This window comes from Rhinopithecus roxellana, chromosome 19 (genome assembly GCF_007565055.1).
Source record: "Rhinopithecus roxellana isolate Shanxi Qingling chromosome 19, ASM756505v1, whole genome shotgun sequence".
In the NCBI taxonomy this organism is placed as follows: domain Eukaryota; kingdom Metazoa; phylum Chordata; class Mammalia; order Primates; family Cercopithecidae; genus Rhinopithecus; species Rhinopithecus roxellana.
In genome coordinates, this window is record NC_044567.1 from 80,060,534 (window position 1) to 80,081,783 (window position 21,250).

A 21,250-nucleotide genomic window follows, 5' to 3' on the forward strand; every position below is an offset into this window, starting at 1 on the left:
ACAGGCTTGAGCCACCGCGCCCGGCCAGAATGGACAACTCTTGCTGCCACAGCAATCCCTGAAATCTCAGTGGCTTAACACAACCAGTATTTCCTTACTGCTCGCACACAGTCTGATGCAAATCAGGCAACCCTCCTCCATCTTGCAGCTGAGCCATCTGGAACACGTGTTCCCTAGAATCACAGTGGCAGGAGGCAAGTGGTCTTTTCCTTGCCTCAACCCAAAGGGCAACAGCACTTCCTCTCACTGTCCATTGGCCAGAACTAGTCACGTGGCTCCAAAGCAGAGGAAACTGAAATGTAGGGGAGCACATGGGCTGTTTGGGGAGTACTATCTGATGCTGAGGGTTTGCTCCTTTGATTCTAATTTATTCTCTGATAATGGCAATGTGATAGCCTATTAAGACTCTTCCCACTGACTTGTTTTGTTTTGTTTTTGAGATGGAGTCTCACTCTGTTGCCCAGTCTGGAGTACAGTGGTACAATCTCAGCTCGCTGTAAACTCTGCCTCCCATTCTCCTGCCTCAGCCTCCTGAGTAGCTGGGATTACAGTCGTGTGCCACTGGACACAGCTAATTTTTGTATTTTTAGTAGAGACAGAGTTTCACCATGTTGGCCACGCTGGTCCCAAACTCCTGACCTCAAGTGATCCACCCGCCTCGACCTCCCAAAGTGCTGGGATTATGAGCGTGAACCACTATGCCCAGCCATTTCTTTTTCTTTTTCTTTTTCTTTGGTAGAGATTAGGGTCTTGCTATGTTGCCCAAGCTGGTCTCCAATTCCTGGCCTCAAGTCATCCTCTTGCCTCAGCCTCCCGAGGTGCTGGGATTACAGGCATGAGCCACTGCACCTGTCTCCTATTCATTTTTAAGTTTGCTTTCTGGGGTAGGTTTATCTTTACCATTAACCTAGGTTTTACACAACTGGAATTGAAGTGAAATTATCCCCCCACTGCAATTAGTCCATTTTCACACTGCTATAAAGAACTACCTGAGACTGAGTAATTTCTGAAGAAAAGAAGCTTAACAAGATGCATGTCTAGGAGGTCTCAGGAAACTTACAATCATGGCAGAGGGCAGAGGGTAAGCAAGCATGTCTTACCATGGCAGAGCAGGGGAGAGAGAGAATAAGGGGGGAAGCACTATACACTTTTAAACCATCAGATCTTGTGAGAATTCACTATCATGAAGAACAGCAAGGGGAAATCCACCCCCATGATCCAATCACCTCCCTCCAGGCCTTTCCCCAACATGTGGGGATTGCAATTCAAGATGAGATTTGGGTGGGGACACCATATGGTTTATGGACAGAAACCATATCGGGAGGTAAGCTGTGGCTTTCCGGAGTTAGCCGAGCAGTTTTAATGGATTTTTTTTCCATTGCTTAAGGGTGTAGGTTAAGTATACTAAGCGTGTACTAAGTGGAGAGTGGATAAGCAGACTTGATACTGCCACTATTCTCAAGGAAATGTTTTTGTTAGTTTGAAATGAGAATCCAGTGTATACATCAGCTCTTGATCTTTTAGACTGAGGGACTGTGGAAGGGACAACTCATTTCAGTTAAAATAGGCATTTCCAGGCCGGGCATGGTGGCTGATACCTGTAATCCAACACGCCTATGCACCAAAGCAAAATCCTGTCTCTCTAAAAAAAACTGTTAAGAAATTAGCTGGGTGTGGTGGCGCATGCCTGTGGTCCCAGCTATTTAGGAGTCTGGGTGGGAGGATTGCTTGAGCCCAAGAGTTGAGGCTGCATTGAGCTATGATCATGCCACTGCCTTCCAGCCTGGGCAACAGAGCAAGATACTGTCTCAAAAAAAAAAAAAAAAAAAGCATTTCGAGATAGCCAGTGTGAATCAGATCTTAATTTTCCTGTGTTTAATACTTTGCTTTGGATTGAACTGTTGGAGAAGTACGTCAGTAGCTAGCCACTGAGTTCCAAATATGTTATTTTTTTTCCTATGCATTTCTCCTTTAGCATTCTACCTCCTCCCTCCCAACCAGGACCATCTTGAGAACAGTGTGACCTGCTGCACAACTTTTTCTCCCTTGTAAATTTTGTTTGGGGAAAGCCACATTTCCCACCTAGCATCACAGAATGTGTTTTTCTTTAATTTTATAATTTGCAGCTCTACAAAGACTCTGTTGATAGGGACAAGGTGTGTGAAACAATAATTATGTTTGTGGAACCTTGTCACATTTTCTTAGAATATTATTTTAGAGAGGGCCAGGCATGGTGGCTCATGCCTGTAATCCCAGCACTTTGGGAGGCTGAGGCAGGTGGATCATGAGGTCAGGAGATCGAGACCATCCTGGCTAACATGGTGAAACCCCGTCTCTATTAAAAATACAAAAAATTAGCCAGGCATGATGGTGGGCGCCTGTAATCCCAGCTAATCAGGAGGCTGAGGCAGGAGAATCGCTTGATCCCAGAAGGCGGAGGTTGCAGTGAGCCGAGATTGTACCACTGCACTCCAGCCTGGGTGATAGAGCGAGATTCTGTCTCAAAAAAAACAACAAACAAACAAAAAAAACTAGAATATTATTTTAGAGAACAGCCCTAAGCCAAGACATTGAGTCTTGTGATCCTTTTCAAAGAAAATGGTTGGGCTTGTTAATGCTTTGATTCAAGTTCTTTTTTAAAATGGTGTTTTCCAGTTTGACTAATTGAAGATTTCCCACTAAGATAAATGGAAGAGACTTATCATTTGATCAAAATTATAGCAGTGCTTGATGTTTGCATACCACCCTACAGTTTTCAAACAAAATCCATTTACATTCACTCATTTAATTATCCCCCTGGTTTTTCTGGATAAGCAGAGTTTCCCATGGGTGGAATGCTTCCATTCTTGGGAGTACTTTATATTTCCTCTCAGATTTATACATTTCTAGTTGGCACAGCTTCTGCCATTCAGATGCAGGAAATAGAGAATGCCACCAGAGAAACAGATGGAAAGACCAGAAACAGATCCAAGTATGTGTAAGTTCATTCGTTCATTCATGCATCCATTCACTTATCTATTTACTCATTATTCATTAAACAAATAGTTATTAAATATACTATGGCAGTGTCTCCCGTAGGAGGTAATATGATAGGATGTTTAAACGTAGAATGCTGGAGTAGGAAAGCTTCCATGTAAACATTTGTTCAGACACTTACTAATTTTAAGTTTTTCACAATTTTTTAATCTAGGCAATTGGGAAATTATATAGTCAATCTGTGTTTTTGTGGTATAGCAGTGCTCTGTTTTCTGTTCTAACTTCAAAAAACAAACGGAAACAGAATTGCCCAGTGATTACAATGGCACCAGCCTAGATCAGCCAGCATTTAGCTGACTCCCAGATGTGTGAGCACCCAGCCAAGATCAGCAACGCCTCCTGACTGGCCCCACTAAGACTTAAAGGTAGTCCTAAAATTAATATAGCAGCTTCTTTCTGATCCAGGTAGAAGTACATGTTTAAATGTTTCTAGCTTCTAGCTCTATGGTAGTGTCTGCCATGGCAGCAGTAGCAATGGGAGCGGCTGTGTTGAGGCAAGAGTGAGGGTTCCAACTTTCCTGCTGATCTGGGAAGTATTGGATGTGGAGAGTTGCAATGTGAGAGAAAAAGCAGCAGGTAGACCTAGGTCTCTTGGTGAAGTCGATGAGTTTGAGGAGTTCCTTGCCAAAGACTGGGCTGGCTTACATGAAGATGTATATGTCTGGGAAGATAACTAGGATAATGCTTAAGGCCAGAAGTTTGAGAATTCAGAAAACGGGCACTTGTTTACTGGTGTGAGTAAACGTGCTACTATTTTGAGTAACCTGGCAATATGTCTTTTTTTTTTTTTTTTGAGACAGCGTCTTGCTCTGTCACCCAGGCTGGAGTGCAGTGGTGGTGATCTTGGCTCACTGCAACCTCTGCCTCATGGGTTCAAGCAACTCTCCTGCCTCAGCCTCCCATGTAGCTGGGATTAGAGGCATGCACCACCACGCCCGGCTAACTTTTTTGTATTTTTAGTAGAAACGGGTTGTCACCATGTTGGCCAGGCTGGCCTCAAACTCCTGACCTCAAGTAATCCACCCACCTCGGCTTCCCAAAGTGCTGGAATTACAGGCATGAGCCACTGTGCCTGGACAGCAATGCGTATTTAAAAGTTGTACTTTTGAGTTAGAAGCATTTATTTTGACCCAGCAATTCTACTGACAGGAATTTATCCTGCAGAAATAGTTGAAAGTCTTGCCAAGATACTCATGATATATTATTAAATAAACAAACTGACCACAGAACAGTGGGTGCACATAATTCAGTTTTTAATGCATATGCATACATATATCACACCTAGAAAAAATATGGAAAGGTTTTATATGAATATAACGTTATTAATATTTCTGAATAGTGAGATCATAAACAATTTTACTTCCTTATTTATTTTTTTGAGACAGAGTCTCGCTCTGTCGCCCAGACTGAAGTACAGTGGTGCAATCTCGGCTCACTGCAACCTCTGCCTCCCAGGCTCGAGCAATTCTCCTGCCTCAGCCTCCCAAGCAGCTGGGACTACAGGCACACATCACTACGCTCAGCTAATTTTTGTATTTTTAGTAGAGACAGGGTTTTACCATGTTGGCCAGGATGGTCTCCATCTCTTGACCTCATGATCCACCTGCCTCGGTCTCCCAAAGTGCTGGGATTACAGGCGTGAGCCACCATGCCCGGCCACTTCCTTATTTCTTTAGCTTTTCATTTTCTTTCTAATTGTTCTTTAATGAGCATGCATGGCTTGTGGAATTTTTTTTAAAAGCACAAAAAGATTATTTTTAACAGAAAGGTTTTACCTGGCCATGGAAAATATAGTGACATTGGTATCAGGGAGATAAATTCAGTGCAGTCCTTTTGGGAAAGCAATTTACCATTGTACCAAAGGTTATAAAAATATGCAACTCCTTTGATGCAAAATTTTTTCTGGAACTGGATTGAGATGTATCATCTCCAAGCAATAGACTGGAGACTCATTTGTTGGGGTTTTCTATGTTTGTATTTTCCAAGTTTTCAGAAAAGAATGTGCAGAAGAGAACAAAGGTTGTAAAAGAAATTAGAGACTCCTTGTAGGTTCCTATGTTTATATCATTTTCTTGTCAAGGAAATGAGCTACAAAGGTGCCAGATCTAATCTTGTTTACCCTTGTTGCTGCCCACACTTAGGCAAACTGTTGGTTCTCGTGTTTCTCATTCTGCATGCAGAAATATTAGTAATACATTAAAGAAATGAAAGTGGGCCGACATGCAGAAAGTTTTATGTCCCAGGACATTTAATGAGACATTCTGGACCATTAAAACAAATCCCAGAACATGTCAAAGTTAAAGTTGTAAGCGACATGGCAGAATGGTTGTGCTGAGTACCTGTTAAGTGTGTCTTGACCTTGAACCCTGGCACATGATCCATGGGTCTGGGAATTGTGTGCAGCAGGTACACAGCCTATCTGAGAGGTAATGAAGCCAGTGTTTTAATAAGCCGTGCCATACTTAGAAATTCAAATCCATGTTACTGCCTTCCACGAAGGGAGGTTATAGAATTATTCTAGTACTTCTGATCGCCACAAAGGTAGAAGGAAGTGTAGAATGAGCCCCCTGTAGACTCATCACTCAATTTCAACAGCTGCCAGCATTTGCCAACTCATTTCATGTTTTTCTCCCACCTCATTTATTAAAGTGTTTTTTTTAATTTATCATGTCAATTAACCCATAAACACTTTATCTCTTATCTATTTCACCCATAAATATACTCATTTCTAACTGATAAGCACACTTTAAAAATATTTTAATATTATTATCACTTTTTAAGAGACAGGGTCTTGCTATGTTGCCCAGGCTAGCCTTAAACTCCTGGGCTCAAGCGATCCTCCTGCCTCAGCCTCCCAAGTAGCTGGGACTCCAGAGTCACACCACCACACCCAGTTAGAAAACATGTTTTCTAACTAGTCAACATACCATTATGCCACCTAACCAAATGAATGATAAACCCTCAGTATCATCTGACATCCAGATTGTATCTAAATTTTCCCAGTTGTTTCAAATTTTCTTTGTTGCAGTTGGCTCCAGATATTATATTTGCTTACTACATTTTATGCCTTTTTATAAATGTTTTACAAACTTCTATCGTTCAACAAACTGAATGTATATCATTGCACTTCTCTGTGCAACAGAAGAAAATTACAATATTTCCTTATCATCATCCTTACTATTATACTCTTAGTAAAGCCCTGTTGCATAGTTCGATCATCTTATGTGTCAGACTCAGAATGACCTCTGGCTTTTTCTTTCTTTTTTTTTTTTTTTTATTATTTTATTAATTTTTTTTTAAATAGAGACAGGATCTTACTATGTTGCCCAAGCTGGTTTCAAACTCCTGGACTCAAGCAATCTTCCTGTCTCAGGCTCCCAAAGTGCTGGGATTAGAGGTGTGAGCTACTGCACCCAGCCTCTAACTTTTTCTCAACATTAAATCCACCTCAGTGTCCACATACTTTCTGCCAGTGAGGATAATTAAAACTACCTTCAGACAGTGCTGTGGCATCTCCAGGTGGATTCAGAACAAGATTCCCCAAACCAGCCATGGGCAGTGAATTTCGGGGTAACAGTTCTCCGTGTGTCTGATTTGGAGGATCCTCTTCCCTTGTTGTAACATCAAAGACAGATCTTGGCACCTCATCTGCATGAACTGAGTGTATAAATGCCTACCTGCTTGACTTACCTGTTCTGACAGGGGCTATTGGACTTACCACTAATGTAATTGATGTGTTTGTTTTCACACAGATTATCGCTTATCAGCCATATGGAAAATCTGTGGACTGGTGGGCCTATGGCGTCCTGTTGTATGAAATGCTTGCTGGGCAGGTAATGTTTTGCTACATTTTCATGTTTGTTTATTGCTGTGTTATGTGAATACTTCAGCTCTGGTTGGGCCTCGAGAGCAGGACTTGACGTTTTAGTGTGGCTGGTGGTGTTGGCATGACTTCCCTGACCCAGGCGAAAGAGGAAGAAACTCCCCCTTCAAAGTGGATCACGTTCAGTATGAACAGAAATTATCACTGGTCATAGAAACTCCATATTGAAAGCTTCAACCTGGAGTGTAGACAGTGTCGGTTTCACATTATGAAATGTGCATGCTGGCCAGGCACGGTGGCTCATGGCTGTAATCCCAGCACTTTCGGAAGCCGAGGCAGGTGGGTTGCCTGAGGTCAAGAGTTTGAGACCACCCTGGCCAACATGGCGAAACCCCATCTCTACTAAAAACACAAAAATAGCCAAACGTGGTGGTGCACGTCTGCAAACTCAGCTACTTGGGCCGTTGAGGCATGAGAATTGCTTGAGCCTCAGAGGCAGAGGCTGCAGTGAGCCAAGATCGTGCCACTGCATTGCAACCTGGGCAACAGAGTGAGACGGTGTCAAAAAAGAAAACTGTGCACGTTGATGACAGCAGTGGCCTCTAAGTTTTCAGTACCTTAAAACTGGGGTTGGGTTATGGTTCCCTGCAAGTTTCTCTGCAAAGATTGCCCCAGCTGTTGCCCATGTGTGTAATTAGTAGCAGTGTTTAAGGAAGAAGACAGTTACCTTGAAGAAGCATTTTAATAGATTCTCCCCATCTCCTCCTATCTCACCTTTGGCAATTCATTGTAATTTTCACAGAAGTCCAGTGAGGCTGAACTTCAGTTAAGGAAGGTAAATTAGCTTTCCTTTATGATGTGACATGTACCAGATAACCGTGTGCCTTATTGCCTTACATGGCACTTTCTAATATAATGGCCTTAATATCTGTGTTATCAGGGTGAGTCATACTAGCTGCCACCTCTAGGCCTGGCCCCTAAGACATCCTATGTGACTGTCCTCATGCTTTCGGCTGAAATTAGGAGGAATTAGTGGAGAAATGTGAGACCCTAAAAGATGGTGGGGCTGACAGATGTGAGAATCTTGAGTCCTTGAATGACTCTGTGGGTCAGTGCCCCACCCCCACATAGGTCACATCCTTGGCAAAGTCCTATGTAGGGGTGGGGCACTGACCCACAGGGTCATTCAAGGACCCAGGTTCCTCCCATCTGTCAGCCCTACCACCTTTCAGGGTCTCAGATTTCTCCACTAATTCCTCCTCCTTTCAGCCGAGAGCATGATTAGTCACATAGGATGTCTTAGGGGCCAGCCTAGAAATGGCACGTATCACTTCTGCCTAGGTTCCACTGGCTACTGGGCCCCACTGGGACACAAAGAGGCAGTAAGTACAGCATATCTGAGAGCTCAGCAGGGGAAGCAGGCTTGGTAATCACCCAGCAGATCTCTGGCTTATACTACACATGATTCGGCCGTGGGCAGCTTCTTATAATTCCCAGCACTCAACGTGCTAATGCCAAGATCTGTGACTCTCCATAACCAGAAGCCTTAGTCAGAGACAATGGAAAGAGATGGCCATGCCGTGCAGCAGAGCCACTCCCAAAGACATCTTTGTTTCTGGGGAAAAAAGTCTTCCCTTCCCACATGTTACGTCCACTGACTCATTTTTTCATTCACTCACCACGTATTTATTCATTGAACACTTATGATGTGCACGGCCATAAGGGTGAACGAACCAGACGAGAATCCTTACCTTCATGAAGCTTACAGCTTAGAGGAGGAGAAACAGCAGACAGGTTAGATAAGGCAAATGTGTAACACAGCAGAGATAAGCTAGGAAGAAAAGTAATAAAACAGGAAAGAAGATAGTGTTGGGGGAGGCTGAAATTTTAGCTAGAATGGCCAGAGAGCATAAGGTTAAGACCTAAGGGAAGTATGGGGATGTCTGTGTGCATATGTGTTGAAAGAACATTCCAGGCAAGGGGAGCTGCCAGCGTGAAGGCCCTAAGGCCGGGGAGTGTGCAGCCGTGTTTAAGAAATGGAAGCTGGCCGCGGGGCTAGAGCAGAGTTGAGCTAGAGAGGGAAGGGAGTAGGAGGCCTGAGGCCAGAGAGGAAGAGGCTCTGGGTCCTGTTGTTAGCAGTGGCGCATCCCTAGGAGGCTGCAGCAACCTCAGTTACTTGCCTGCTCAAGAGAAAGAATTTGACTGCGGGGCACCAGGTAGAGTGAGAGCCTAAGACAAGTTTTGTTTTGTTTTGTTTTTTGTTTTTTGTTTTTTGTTTTTTGAGACGGAGTCTTGCTCTGTCGCCCAGGCTGGAGTGCAGTGGCACGATCTCAGCTCACTGCAACCTCCGCCTCCCAGGTTCAAGCAGTTTTCTGCCTCAGCCTCCATAGTAGCTGGGGTTACAGACACCCACCACCACGCCCGACTAATTTTTGTATTTTTAGTCAGGCTGGTCCTGAACTCCTGACCTCGTGACCCACCCGCCTTAGCCTACCAAAGTGCTGGGATTACAGGCGTGAGCCACCGCACCCGGCCGAAGACAAGTTTTAGAGAGGAATGAAAGTGTATAAAAAAGCATTCAAGCAGGAACAAAAGAAAATAAAGTGCACTTGGAAGAGGGCCAGGCCGCGACTCGAGAGATCCAGGACACTCTTGGACTTTTGAGCTGGGGGTTTACACATTGGCATTCTTCCAGGGGCTTACATCTCTTCCCCCCTGATTCTTCCCTTGGGACGGGCTGTCCGTGCGCAGTGGCCTGCTAATGCCTGGGAGGGGCGGCATGTGCAGTGCGTTTACTGGAGTTACACGCGTGCTCAGCTGGGGCATTCGTCCCTTACCAGTCAGACGTCCCTAGGAGGTGGTGTACCGCTGAAACTCCGCCACGTTGCCTCTTCATGCGCATGCGTGAGTCCACGCCCAACTCCTGCGATCTTATCGGGAAGCTGCTGCTCGCCAGTTTCAGGAGTTTATTGGGAGACTGCCTTTCCTTGGTGCTGGCTGCGACCAGTTATTACTTTAGAGAGACAGTTAGCCACCTGACCATCACCTGATGGTCGCCTGACTTTCCTGGTGGGTAGGGGGAGCCCTCTCCTGCCCCGCTCATGGCCGAACAGCCACCTATTGTAACACTGCGAACATGAAGGTCATCTCCGGACCAGGGACTTTGTCTCTAGGATGGGAAGCTGTGGATGATCTCTCCTTTAAGTGTCGTCCATTATATTTCCTAAATACTGAAATAGTCTTGTAGACATTGAAAGACATAAAGCTTTAGCTTGCATTTGATCATTATTTCTCAATGGTGTTAAGACTTGACTGACATCAAAAGAGTGGTTTATTATTTAGTGCCCCCCCCATCAAAGCGTTCCTCTTAGGCCATATACGTCCGTGTGTAAACACAGAAAGGCAGTTCATACACAGTCACCGTCAGTGAGTCAACAGCTGGGGAAACAGGAGTTGTCTGCTCCTCAAATTAATTTCCCCCCTCTTTAAAATTTTGACAGTAAAATTCGGCTCTGAATTACAGGCCTCCTAGGAGCCCTGCTGTTGATGAAGGCACAAAAAGCCAAGTCCCCGTCTTGATCCCACTTGAATGTTCAGCTCTTGAGTTCAGAAAACAAACCCTGCTTTCATTAACAGTCACATTTGCATACACTAATAAGCAAAAGAGGCTGGGCGGAAACGAAGCCAGGATCTGTTTCCGAGGACGCTTTACAAGAGGTCACGCGAGTAGACTCTTGGCCAGCAGGAGACAAGAATTTCAGAACCAGGCCTGCAGGAAAGTCCTCCTCCCTCCCGCTGCCTGGCTTCTCTCCTCTCCAAGCCTTCCTGGAACTTCATTCCCTAGGGAAGAACTTAGGGAATGCTTTTTTCTGGCAGGGAAGTCCCCTTTGGGGTGAGTTTTGAAGCCCTGTGACACCGGCCTCAGACCTCGTGTGCAAATTGGCCTTGAGGTGGTTTCCAGGCCTTATTTAAAGGTTTCCCTATTAAGCTTACGCCCCCTGGAGAGAACTAGGCTCCTGCTCTCAACAGCTCTGCAAACTTTCTGGCCTGTTTCCAATATTTCCCATGCTGCTTCTCAGAGCCACTTAGCCTGCCTTATATGCATACCTTCCGGTCTCCATAATCTCTATTGAAAACGGTGATATTCTTTAAAGATGACATCGTAGACCAGGCGAGGTGGCTCATGTTTATAATCCCTTTGGGGCACTTGGGAGGCCAAGGTGGGTGGATCACTTGAATCCGGGAGTTAGAGATCAACCTGGGCAACATGACAAAATCCCTTCTACAAAATATACAAAAATTAGCTGGGTGTGGTGGCAAGCGCCTGTAGTCCCACCTACTCAGGAGGCTGAGGTGGGAGGATTGGTTGAGCCCTGGGGTCAAGGCTGGCAGTGAGCCTTGATCACACCACTGCACTCCAGCCTGGGTGAGAGAGCGAGACCCTGTCTCCAAAAATAAAAGACTCCTTAAAGGCATCCCACACTCTGGTGCAATGGCAGGCACAGATAACAACAGCCTTTATTCCTCTAAATCTCCACCTTACCTGCCACAAACACAGTGTTTTCATTCAAAGCCCCTTCATCTTTCTCTGACTCAATGCAAATTTAAACGTATTCCTAGGCTGCGACTCAGCTCAGAAAGGATAATGAAGGCCCTGCCCAGTATTATCCACAGCCCCTCCAAGCTTCAGCAATCCCAGAGACCCAGCAAAGGGTATAGACGTTGTTACTGAAAAGTAAGATTAATGATAAAGTTGTTGACAGGGTTTTGGTCTAAGTTTGTCCTCTTTAATCACAGAGGACTGAAGATGAACAGGAAAAAAATAGTTTATTGCCATTTTCTTCTCATTTGCTTTATTTATTGTCAGCAGCCAAGGGGGCAGTTAAGAATAAACAGCCTGAGTCTTTATTCAGTTCCTGGACTGCTTGACAAATACGAACACTTTTGGGGCATAAATAGTGTTTACCCAGCACTCTAATGAGCATCTTGCGCCTGGAAGTGTTCTCGGTGATCGTCATAAAGGGACCAGCCCTCTCCTTATGCCCTTTTCTCCCTGGGTTATTTATACTTTGACTTCACTCCTACTGAATCAGTAATTGCCACTTCATCTCAGAGCTTCGGCCTGAATTGTCCAGGGGAGCATGCCCAGCCCCCAGCCCAGGTTTCTGTAATTTGCAAATAAGCGTGGCCTCCATGACCACTTCCTAGCTAAGATGCACCAGTGCAGTGAGGTGGCTCACACCTGTGATTAGAAATAGTTTTTTGCAAAATCTGAACCATCGTTCTTCATGTGTCGGTTTAAAACTCACAAATCACATATTGTTAAAGTGGGAAGGAGCTGGGTGAGAGGGGATAGAAGCCATTCAGAAAATGTTTACACTAACCCAAGACTTTTCAGCAGGTAGCTTAGCTTGGAACATTGAGTCCAGATTCGTAGAAATTAAAAACCATGGGAATGGGGGAAAGAGGCAAGAGAAGGCATCCAAAATGGTCATGTACTGAAGCACCTCAGTGACATGTTACACCCATGGTCCCCAGGCTAAGTGGCTGGCAGTAGTGGAAAGGAAAAGGAATAGAATTAATAACTTTTCACCATTCCCTTGCCTTCAACACCAGGGCCTGAGAGCGAGAGATTACCTGTCACATGCTCCAGGGAGACAAACCTAGAGAGACTTAACAAAGGCTGTAAATGTGTTCACATTGTTTAGGCTACAGGATGCCACACCTGGGAGGTTATTATGGGGGCGTGATTCAGAGAAGAAAACAGTGAGATGCACAGGTGTCTCTAGTAGCGTTAGTGGTGAGGGTACGTGCTGCAAGCAACTGTAAATGTGCCGTGGACCAGTGGATCTGTCCTGATGACACATCACCTCAGTGGCATTCAGCTCATGGGAACACTGGTGGCAACAAAGAAAATGTATTTGCAACAGTCAGTGAAAAACAAAAAAACTCCAAATCATGCATCATAATTTGAAAATAATATAAGATGCTGGGCACGGTGGTTCACGTCTCTAGTCCCAGCAATTTGGGAGGCCAAGGTGGGTGGATCACGAGGTGAGGAGTTTGTAGACGAGCCTGGCCAAGATGGTGAAACCCTGTCTCTACTAAAACTACAAAAATTAGTTGGGCGTGGTGGTGCACGCCTGTAATCCCAACTACTCAGGAGGCTGAGGTGGGAGAATCTCTTGAACTTGGGAGGCATAAGGTTGCAGTGAGCCGAGATCGCACCACTGCACTCTAGCCTGGGTGACAAAGCAAGACTCCATCTCCAAAAAAAAAAAAAGAAAGAAAGAAAAAAGAAAATAATATAAAGAAGCATAAGAACCTATATAAAAATGAGAGCAATTTTTGTGTCCAGGTAAAGGGAATGGGGATACTTTTTTTGTAGACTTCCCCTCCCCACCATATTACATAATTTTCATTTAAAATAGGGCTTCAAGCTAGGCATGATGGTGCACACCTGTAATCCCAGCACTTTGGGAGGCCAAGGCAGGCAGATCACTTGAGGTCAGGAGTTCAAGACCAGCCTAGCCAAGATGGTGAAACCCCCGTCTCTACTAAAAATACAAAAAATTCTCTGGGTGTGGTGACGTGCACCTGTAATCCCAGCCACTCAGGAGGCTGAGGCAGGAGAATTACTTGAACCTGGGAGGCGGAGGTTTCAGTGAGCTGAGATCACACCACTGCACTCCAGCCTGGGCAACAGAGTGAGACTCCATCTCAAAAAAAAAAAACAAAAATATGAAAATATAAAACGGGCTCCAGGGAGCTTTTCTGAATGTGCTGGTCATTATTGCTATTCACCAGGTACTCCTAGTCTTCCTCCCTCCTGTCACAGTAGGATTGTACTTCCTTTCTCGTGTATTTGTGGGGTGTTGGTGAGCAGCATATGACCAGCAGTGGCCAATGAGATCAGAGGGGAGGTACTCCAGGATGGGGCTGGAAGCGCAGGTACAAGACACTGAAGAGCTGCTGCACCAACCTTTGCTGCAGCAAGACCGTGATGGTGGCTACTCCATCCCAGTGGATCCCTGAGTGCAACCAGCAGAGGCCTCTCTGACCCCCAGTGTACAGGTAACATAAGCAGGAAGTGAAACGTGTTGTCTTATGCTGTGGAGATGGTCTCAGTTGTTCATTTCCACAGCAGGACCCAGCCTATCCTTACTGATCCCCGAAGGCACAGTTAAGATACCAATAGTCTACATCTTGAAGTAAGCCAGTCACAGGGACATGTATCACCCACTTATATGAGATGCCTAGAGTAGTCAAATCATAGTGACAGAAAGCCGAATGGTGGCTGCCAGGGGCTGAGGGGACAGGATAATGGGGAGTCTGTTTTGTGAGTGAAGTTTCAGTTGGGAAGATGAAAAAGTTCTGGAGATGGCCAGTGGTGATGGTTATGGAACAACATGAACGTACTTAATACCTCAGTGCAGTGCACTTAAGAGTGGTTAAGCTCAAGCCTGTAATCCCAGCACTTTGGGAGGCCGAGATGGGTGGATCACAAGGTCAGGAGATCGAGACCATCCTGGCTAACACGGTGAAACCCCGTCTCTACTAAAAAATACAAAAAACTAGCCGGGCGAGGTGGCGGGCACCTATAGTCCCAGCTACTCGGGAGGCTGAGGCAGGAGAATGGCGTAAACCCGGGAGGCGGAGCTTGCAGTGAGCTGAGATCCGGCCACTGCACTCCAGCTTGGGCGACAGAGCGAGACTCCGTCTCAAAAAAAAAAAAATGGTTAAGATGGTAAATTTTGTGTTACATAATACGTATATACACACACACACACACACACACACACATATATATGGTTTTGTTTGGTTGGTTGGTTGTTTTTGTGAGACAGTCTCACTCTGTCACCCAGGCTGGAGTGCAGTGGTGCAATCTCGGCTCACTGCAACCTCCGCCTCCTGGGTTCAAGCGATTCTCCTGCCTCGGTCTCCCAAGTAACAGGGACTACAGGCGCCCTCTACCATGCCCAGCTAATTTTTGTATTTTTAGTAGAGACGGGGTTTCACCATGTTGGCCAGGCTGGTCTCAAACTCTTGACCTTGTGATCTGCACACCTCGACCTCCCAAAGTACTGGGATTATAGGCATGAGCCATCACACCCAGCCTGTGTTATATATATTTTATCACAATTTAAAAAAGAATAGTCTCCATCTTTGCAACAGAGGAAACAGATTAGGAAAAAGGATGCCTTTGATTTGATGGTATTCCAAAGTTGGGAGAAGGCACTTAACTACTGCTCTTCCCTACGCCCAAGAACAGCCCTCTTTTACCTTCTTCAGGTTCATGCCATCTTCAACCAGCAGGAATTTGGGGAAGCACAGAAGCTGCATCAGCCAGCAGCTGGGAAGGAGGGAGCCAGCCTGATTTCCATCAATTCATTAGAGCTGGGAAACCATGCCAGGTCTCTAGCCCAGAGGCCGGTCACTCTCTACGGAATGACTTGAAACATCTCAGGCCCCCGGGGCTGCCCCACCTCTTCATTTTCAGAACTCATCACTGCACATTGTGTAGGCTGTGAATCAGCCTTCTAAAATTTACCCCAACACCCTTGCCCTCATCAGAGTTCTCTTTACATGCTGGGTGGGCCTGTAGCCGAGTACCCGCCAGCCCCCCTCACCTGACTTCACCCCTACCAGGAGCAGTGCTGGATGTCACCCTTCACAGCAGGGCAGGCAGAATTGCTCATAATGGCTAAGAGCCCCAGGCTCCAAATTCAGGATGTCTGGGTTAGCACCTGGGTCCTGAGACTGATGTGCGGATTGAGTGAGCAGTGCCACCCAAGCTCTCTGCACAGCGCCTGACGTGCAGAGAGAGGCTGAGAAGTGAACGCCACTGGGGTCACTTTCACTGCTCCTCCCCTCATGCCCACAATGTTCCTGCCTTATTGGACAACATAGACTCAGAGCAGTGAAAAACGTGAGGGACAGAGATGTGTCCCCTCCCTGGGATGTGGTGATGGAGAATCCCTAATCCTTGGGGCCACATCAAGGCTGGAATGCACAGGCTCTGTCACAGGAGCGTTTGGTCTTATGGCTTTGTTATAGCTTAAGCATCTTATTCCACCACACAAGCCTAAGAGGCCTCTGAGGATCCTTCCAGCCCTGGACTAAGAATTCACCTTGAGTTAAACAGCTTTGTTCACTGTAGGACTTCTCAGGGCCTTTACAATTTAAATGTTAAAGCGAATTGCCAGAGAGGGGTATAGGATGCAAACTTGGACCTAGGAAGATGCTGTAGGATTAATGTTCTGAGGAATATTCTTTGGGGAGTGTCCGTATCCAGCCTTCCGTAGGACCCAAAGAAGACTTGACAGTAAAAGTCCTCCTTTGGTCTCTAGAATCGAATCCCTGATACAGCCATTCGCCTTCAGAAATGAGCGTATGTGGGGACAGCTCACCTGGCAAAGCTGGTTCCCTTGCCAGGAGACAATTAAGTAGATGTGGTAGGCCAGTGCCCTGCACAGAATGTTCCCCAAACAATTTCTGGCCTTCCACATTTGGAGGTGGGGTGGCTGCAGCTGCATTGATCTAATCGTCTTCCAATGAGAAGAAGATTCTCACTGCCCTACTCAAGCCAGATTCCTGGGGAAGCTCCACCTGTGTTTCTTAGGGACCGTTTCTCTTAAGCCTTTGGTTTGCGCTGTCTGTGACTTGGCCCCTGCAGCTAAGATTCAAGCACCTCCAGAGAGGCTGGTTGAATTTTGCTGGCACCTTTGTCGCTGCCCAACAAGGTGCACCCCATTTAGCCCGCTTCGGGGGCATGCAGCCTACACGGTCACACAGTGCTTTGCATTTGGTTTGGTGCTATGCTATCGCTATCTGGAAATTCTTCATAGTTTTGAAATGAGGGACTCCCGTTTTCATGTTGCACTAAGACTTGGAAAGTATGTGTCTGGCCCTGACCAGAGGCCCTCTTGGGCCATGTGGTGAGGTGCCAATCAGTGACCTGGAAGCAGAGCCTCTGTCCCGTTCCTCGCCAGGGCATGTTTGCATTGCAGAGTGTCACACAGCCAGTTCAGGAGCCTTGCACCCCTGCAGGGTGCAGGCCACGCCCTGAGCAGAAACCACGCCATGTTTTTGTTTGTTTTGGAAACAGTCTTGCTCGGTCTCTCAGGCTAGATTACAGCAGTGCAGTCTAAGCTCACTGCAACTTCTGCTTCCTGGGTTCAAGTGATTCTCATGCCTCAGTCTCCCAAGGAGCTGGGACTATAGGCGTGTGCTACCACAGTCGGCTAATTTTTTGTGTTTTTAGTAAAGATGAAGTCTCGCCATGTTGGCCAGGCTGGTCTTGAACTCCTGATCTCAGGTAATCCACCCACCTTGGCCTCCCAAAGTGCTGGGATTAGAGGCATGAGCCACCACGCCCAGCCACTACATTTGTTTTAGTTACAAAAACCTTCGCCAAAACTCAGCCAGGTTTATGGATCACTGATGAGGGAAAATGTCATGGGTGACCTACAATAGGTGTCCAGAAGAAGCAGGCTACGTGCTGTTGGGCAGGGAAGATACGGTGGGGTGGACACAGAGCCAGCCTGCACTGTAGCTCCATCACAGCTCTCCTCCACCACTGCCTGCCTGCCCTGCCCTCTACAGATGGAAGCTACCTGTCCCCCTGCTGGCACGGGTAGCTGTCCCTGCTGACACAGGTGGCTGTCGGCAGCCTGCACCCCCTGGTGGGTGCCCCTCCAAGCTGCCCTGGGGGCCTTCCAGTCTCCATGTTATTCCTACTGGTGGAAGTCGCTGTGGCCAGCTGCCCCTGCCCTGCTCTGAGTCCCTCACAGGCAGGCTCATTTTAGCTCTCTTCACTCACCTGCAGCTTCAGCTAAATTAAACCTTCTTTACACCAGGCACTTACAACAGAAAAAGAGGCCCATTTACTTGTATTTCCAGACCAAAAAAATATTGAGTGGTACCAGACACCCAGGCCCCTCTCCGTCCTCCCACTGGGGCTCTTTATAGACTTGGCATCTTTCCCTCGGGGCATGTGGCTCCTGTTCAGGACTGGGCAGGAGACTGAGGTCAGGTCTCGGGTGCTGGATGAACAGGTTGAGGTGATTTTGTGGGTGATGGTTGAGGGGAGGGATCTACTTGGCTCAATGGCTGCCTCTGACTTGGGAGAAAATGTTTGAGAAGAAGGGCATCCTTCTGACTACTGCACAGTTACCTGTGATCCAGGACTCAGTTCAAAATTAAGCCAAACACCGTCACTGTGTGACCTGCCCATGTCAGCCAGTGACTGACTCCTCTTTCCCCCGAGAAGGGAACATCTCGAGATTAAACAAGAGCAGCGCTGGGCCCTGCTCTGCCTTTCTTATGCTAAGCTCAAGGTTACAGAGCCAAAGGGGAGCATTACGGAATTTCCCATGAACGCTTTCCTCCTGTGCCATCCCGCCAGAGTGACAGGGAAGTGATGGATCCCTCAGGACTACAGACGTGCTGGAGGAAAAAGTTCAAAGGGTATCGTGAGCTCAGCCTTTCTTCCTACAAGATTCTCAAGGCCCTTCCCAAGGGAGTTGCTCTGCCTTCAATAATAGTACCACTAAGTTGCCTTCATTGGGCGCTTATCGGGTATACCACAAAATACAAGGCACTTTACTCCCAGAAACCCCATCTTACCAGTTGGAGAACTGTGTTTTAAAGAACAAAGTCATTTGCCTATGGACACCCAGCTAGGAAGTTAGTAGAGCTAGAATTCTGGGCCAGATCCACCTGACTCTAAAGCCGTGAGCTCCCACGGGGCCAGCGTGCCTTCCTCTCTCAGCCTGGTAGCTGTAAACCCAGTCAAAGTGGACGAGGGAGGAGTCGTCCAATGGAAGCTGAGGTCCCATCACTGCCGCTGTGCAGGTGGGAGGCCCCCCCCCAGCAGAGCAGCTCCTTGTTGGGTCAGAGGCCTGGTGTGAATTACTGGGGACGTCCTCTTAGGCCATGTTCTCAAGTCCCCTTTACCCCAAATGAAAGTGTTGGCATTTTCTACCGGCCACCCCTACCTTCTGACTACAAAGCCGTCTGTAACCTAACTTGATCATAATTAGATTTTAAGCACATACTTACCAGATTAATGGATTAATCATAGTTTATTTGCAAATCATTAAAAACATTACTCAAAAACACTTTCCCTGAAGATTGTTTGAGTTGCCCAGGGCAAGATAATTAACGAGACAGAGGGGAAAAAATGAGAATCACACAACCGTCAACCTCATTAAAGATAATCAAATAAGCCCTCAAGTTCACTGAGCTAACTGTGCAGCCTGCGGGGCTGAGAAACCTAGTCTGTTCCTTGGTGCTGAATTGGCTCTTCAGGTACCATGTGAATGAATTACTCTGCCTAAATACCTTCCCATCTTTCTTTTTTTCCGGAACAGCCTCCATTTGATGGTGAAGATGAAGATGAGCTATTTCAGTCTATCATGGAGCACAACGTTTCCTATCCAAAATCCTTGTCCAAGGAGGCTGTTTCCATCTGCAAAGGAGTAAGTCGATTTGGATACCTTTTGTGATCATAGACCAAGAGCTTTGGTAGGAGAAATACTTTCCCCGCACTTCTAAGAGATGGCAGAAATACCACAAACCTACACCACTGCATTTTGGTCGTTGACAGTTGGGGCTTGGTGTCATGCAGGGCACGGTGGGGAAAGTGAAGGCCGGGAGAATGGATTGGAATCCCAATACTTCCTAGGACTCTGGCCCACTCACCTAACGACCGTACTGCACTTTTCATTCTAATCCATTTCATAAAATTGTGGTGGGGACTACCAGATGTCATCAGAGGCCCTTAGAAAGTGTGTGCTCTCGTCACCTGTCTCACTTGGTGTGACTTAGTTAGTTCTTTGTTTACTGCACTTTTCTTGAGCTATAGCATACATACAGCAATGGCACAAATCATCAATATGCTGATAAATGCATCTTCACAAAATGAATCCACCCGTGTAATTGCACCCAGCTCAGGAAACGTGTTCCACCACCCTGGAAGCCCCGTCCTGTCCCATCTACAGTCACTACCCCGCCCCAAGATAACCTGCCCCCCAAGTTTGGACAGCATGGATTAGTCTTGGCCTGTTTCAAACTCTGCACAAACTGAACCTTGTAGTGTTGCTCCTGGCCTGGCTGCTTTCACTCAATATCGTGATTGAGGATTTTGTCTGTGTTGTTGTGTGGGGTTATAGTTCCTCCTGTCATATTGCTGTGCAGTGTTCCGCCGTGTGAACACACCATCATTTCCTTATCCATTCTACTTCTGGTGGATATTTGGATGGTTCTTGCTTTGGTTTGAGGCTATTACAAGCAGAACTGCTGTGAACCTTCTGGGGCATGTGTTTTGGTGAATATATGCCCACACTTTGGTTGAGGAAATGCTCTAGGAATAGAGTTGCTGATCGTGACTTGTCTGTCTAGTTTTGAATGGTCAAGAGTTAGATCACAAAGCTATTTTCAGGCTTAGTAAGATGGAGTACAATATACCCTTAACAGTATCTGGTGAGTGTGATCATTTGTGAGGCAATTGTCACGTGTCATCCAAGAGCAAGGCACTTGGGAGAGATACTGAGGTCGGGAGGAACTGGCGTCTGCCTTCAAAGAGCTCATAGCCGTTGTTTGTCTCTGTGTCCTGCAATAGGCAAGTCGCTTTCCTTGTTATAGCATTTATTTTTCTAATTTATGAGTCTTTGATTGATAACATTTGGCCTAGACAATACATAGACATATGATGCTTATTATGGCATTCTCTGTGATGCTAGACTGTGATGCTTTCAGCACACACAATATTTAGTGATTGCGTGCTTTTTTTTTTTTTATTACCAGATACATGTATAGCATGGTTTCTCCAAAACAGATAACGTGTGAGATGTCTGTTTAAATTCTTCCTACTCCATTTGGCCATGGGTTCAGATTGCTTCCCTGTTCCCTTATCTTGAAAACCACCATAGGAAGGGCTGCACTTGCCAACATCATTTCTGTGAGTTGGCTTCACTCCGTACAAGCCACTGAGTGTCTTGGTCAGCTCTCTGAGATGCTGTCGAGGCACCCACAAAGTCAGGGCTATAGGCAGAGCTAGGCAAATGGAAAGCGCTGTCTCTGGGAAGCACTTGACATCCATTGTTCTCTTTTTCTCCTTTTCCTTTCTAGCTGATGACCAAACACCCAGCCAAGCGGCTGGGCTGTGGGCCTGAGGGGGAGAGGGACGTGAGAGAACATGCCTTCTTCCGGAGGATCGACTGGGAAAAACTGGAGAACAGGGAGATCCAGCCACCATTCAAGCCCAAAGTGGTGAGTCCAGAAAAGCATTCTGTTTTCTGAGCCCCATGTCCCCAACTTCTGGGAGTATCCCACTCACCTCTTTTCTTGGAGAGAGGAGGCCGGTGGCCCCTGGCTTGTACAGGGTGA

General features: G+C 46.4%; 1 protein-coding gene across 2 annotated transcripts in view; it reads left to right on the forward strand.

The window, feature by feature from the left end:
- PRKCA (protein kinase C alpha) overlaps positions 1-21,250 on the forward strand; it is a 518,814-nt gene that overhangs the window by 482,309 nt on the left and 15,255 nt on the right. For both annotated transcript variants that reach the window (XM_010379985.2, XM_030922986.1), the window contains 3 exons: positions 6,789-6,869; positions 19,234-19,341; positions 20,993-21,133. In XM_010379985.2, coding sequence (XP_010378287.1) covers positions 6,789-6,869; positions 19,234-19,341; positions 20,993-21,133 — 330 coding nt within the window. The remainder of the gene's footprint in view (positions 1-6,788; positions 6,870-19,233; positions 19,342-20,992; positions 21,134-21,250) is intronic.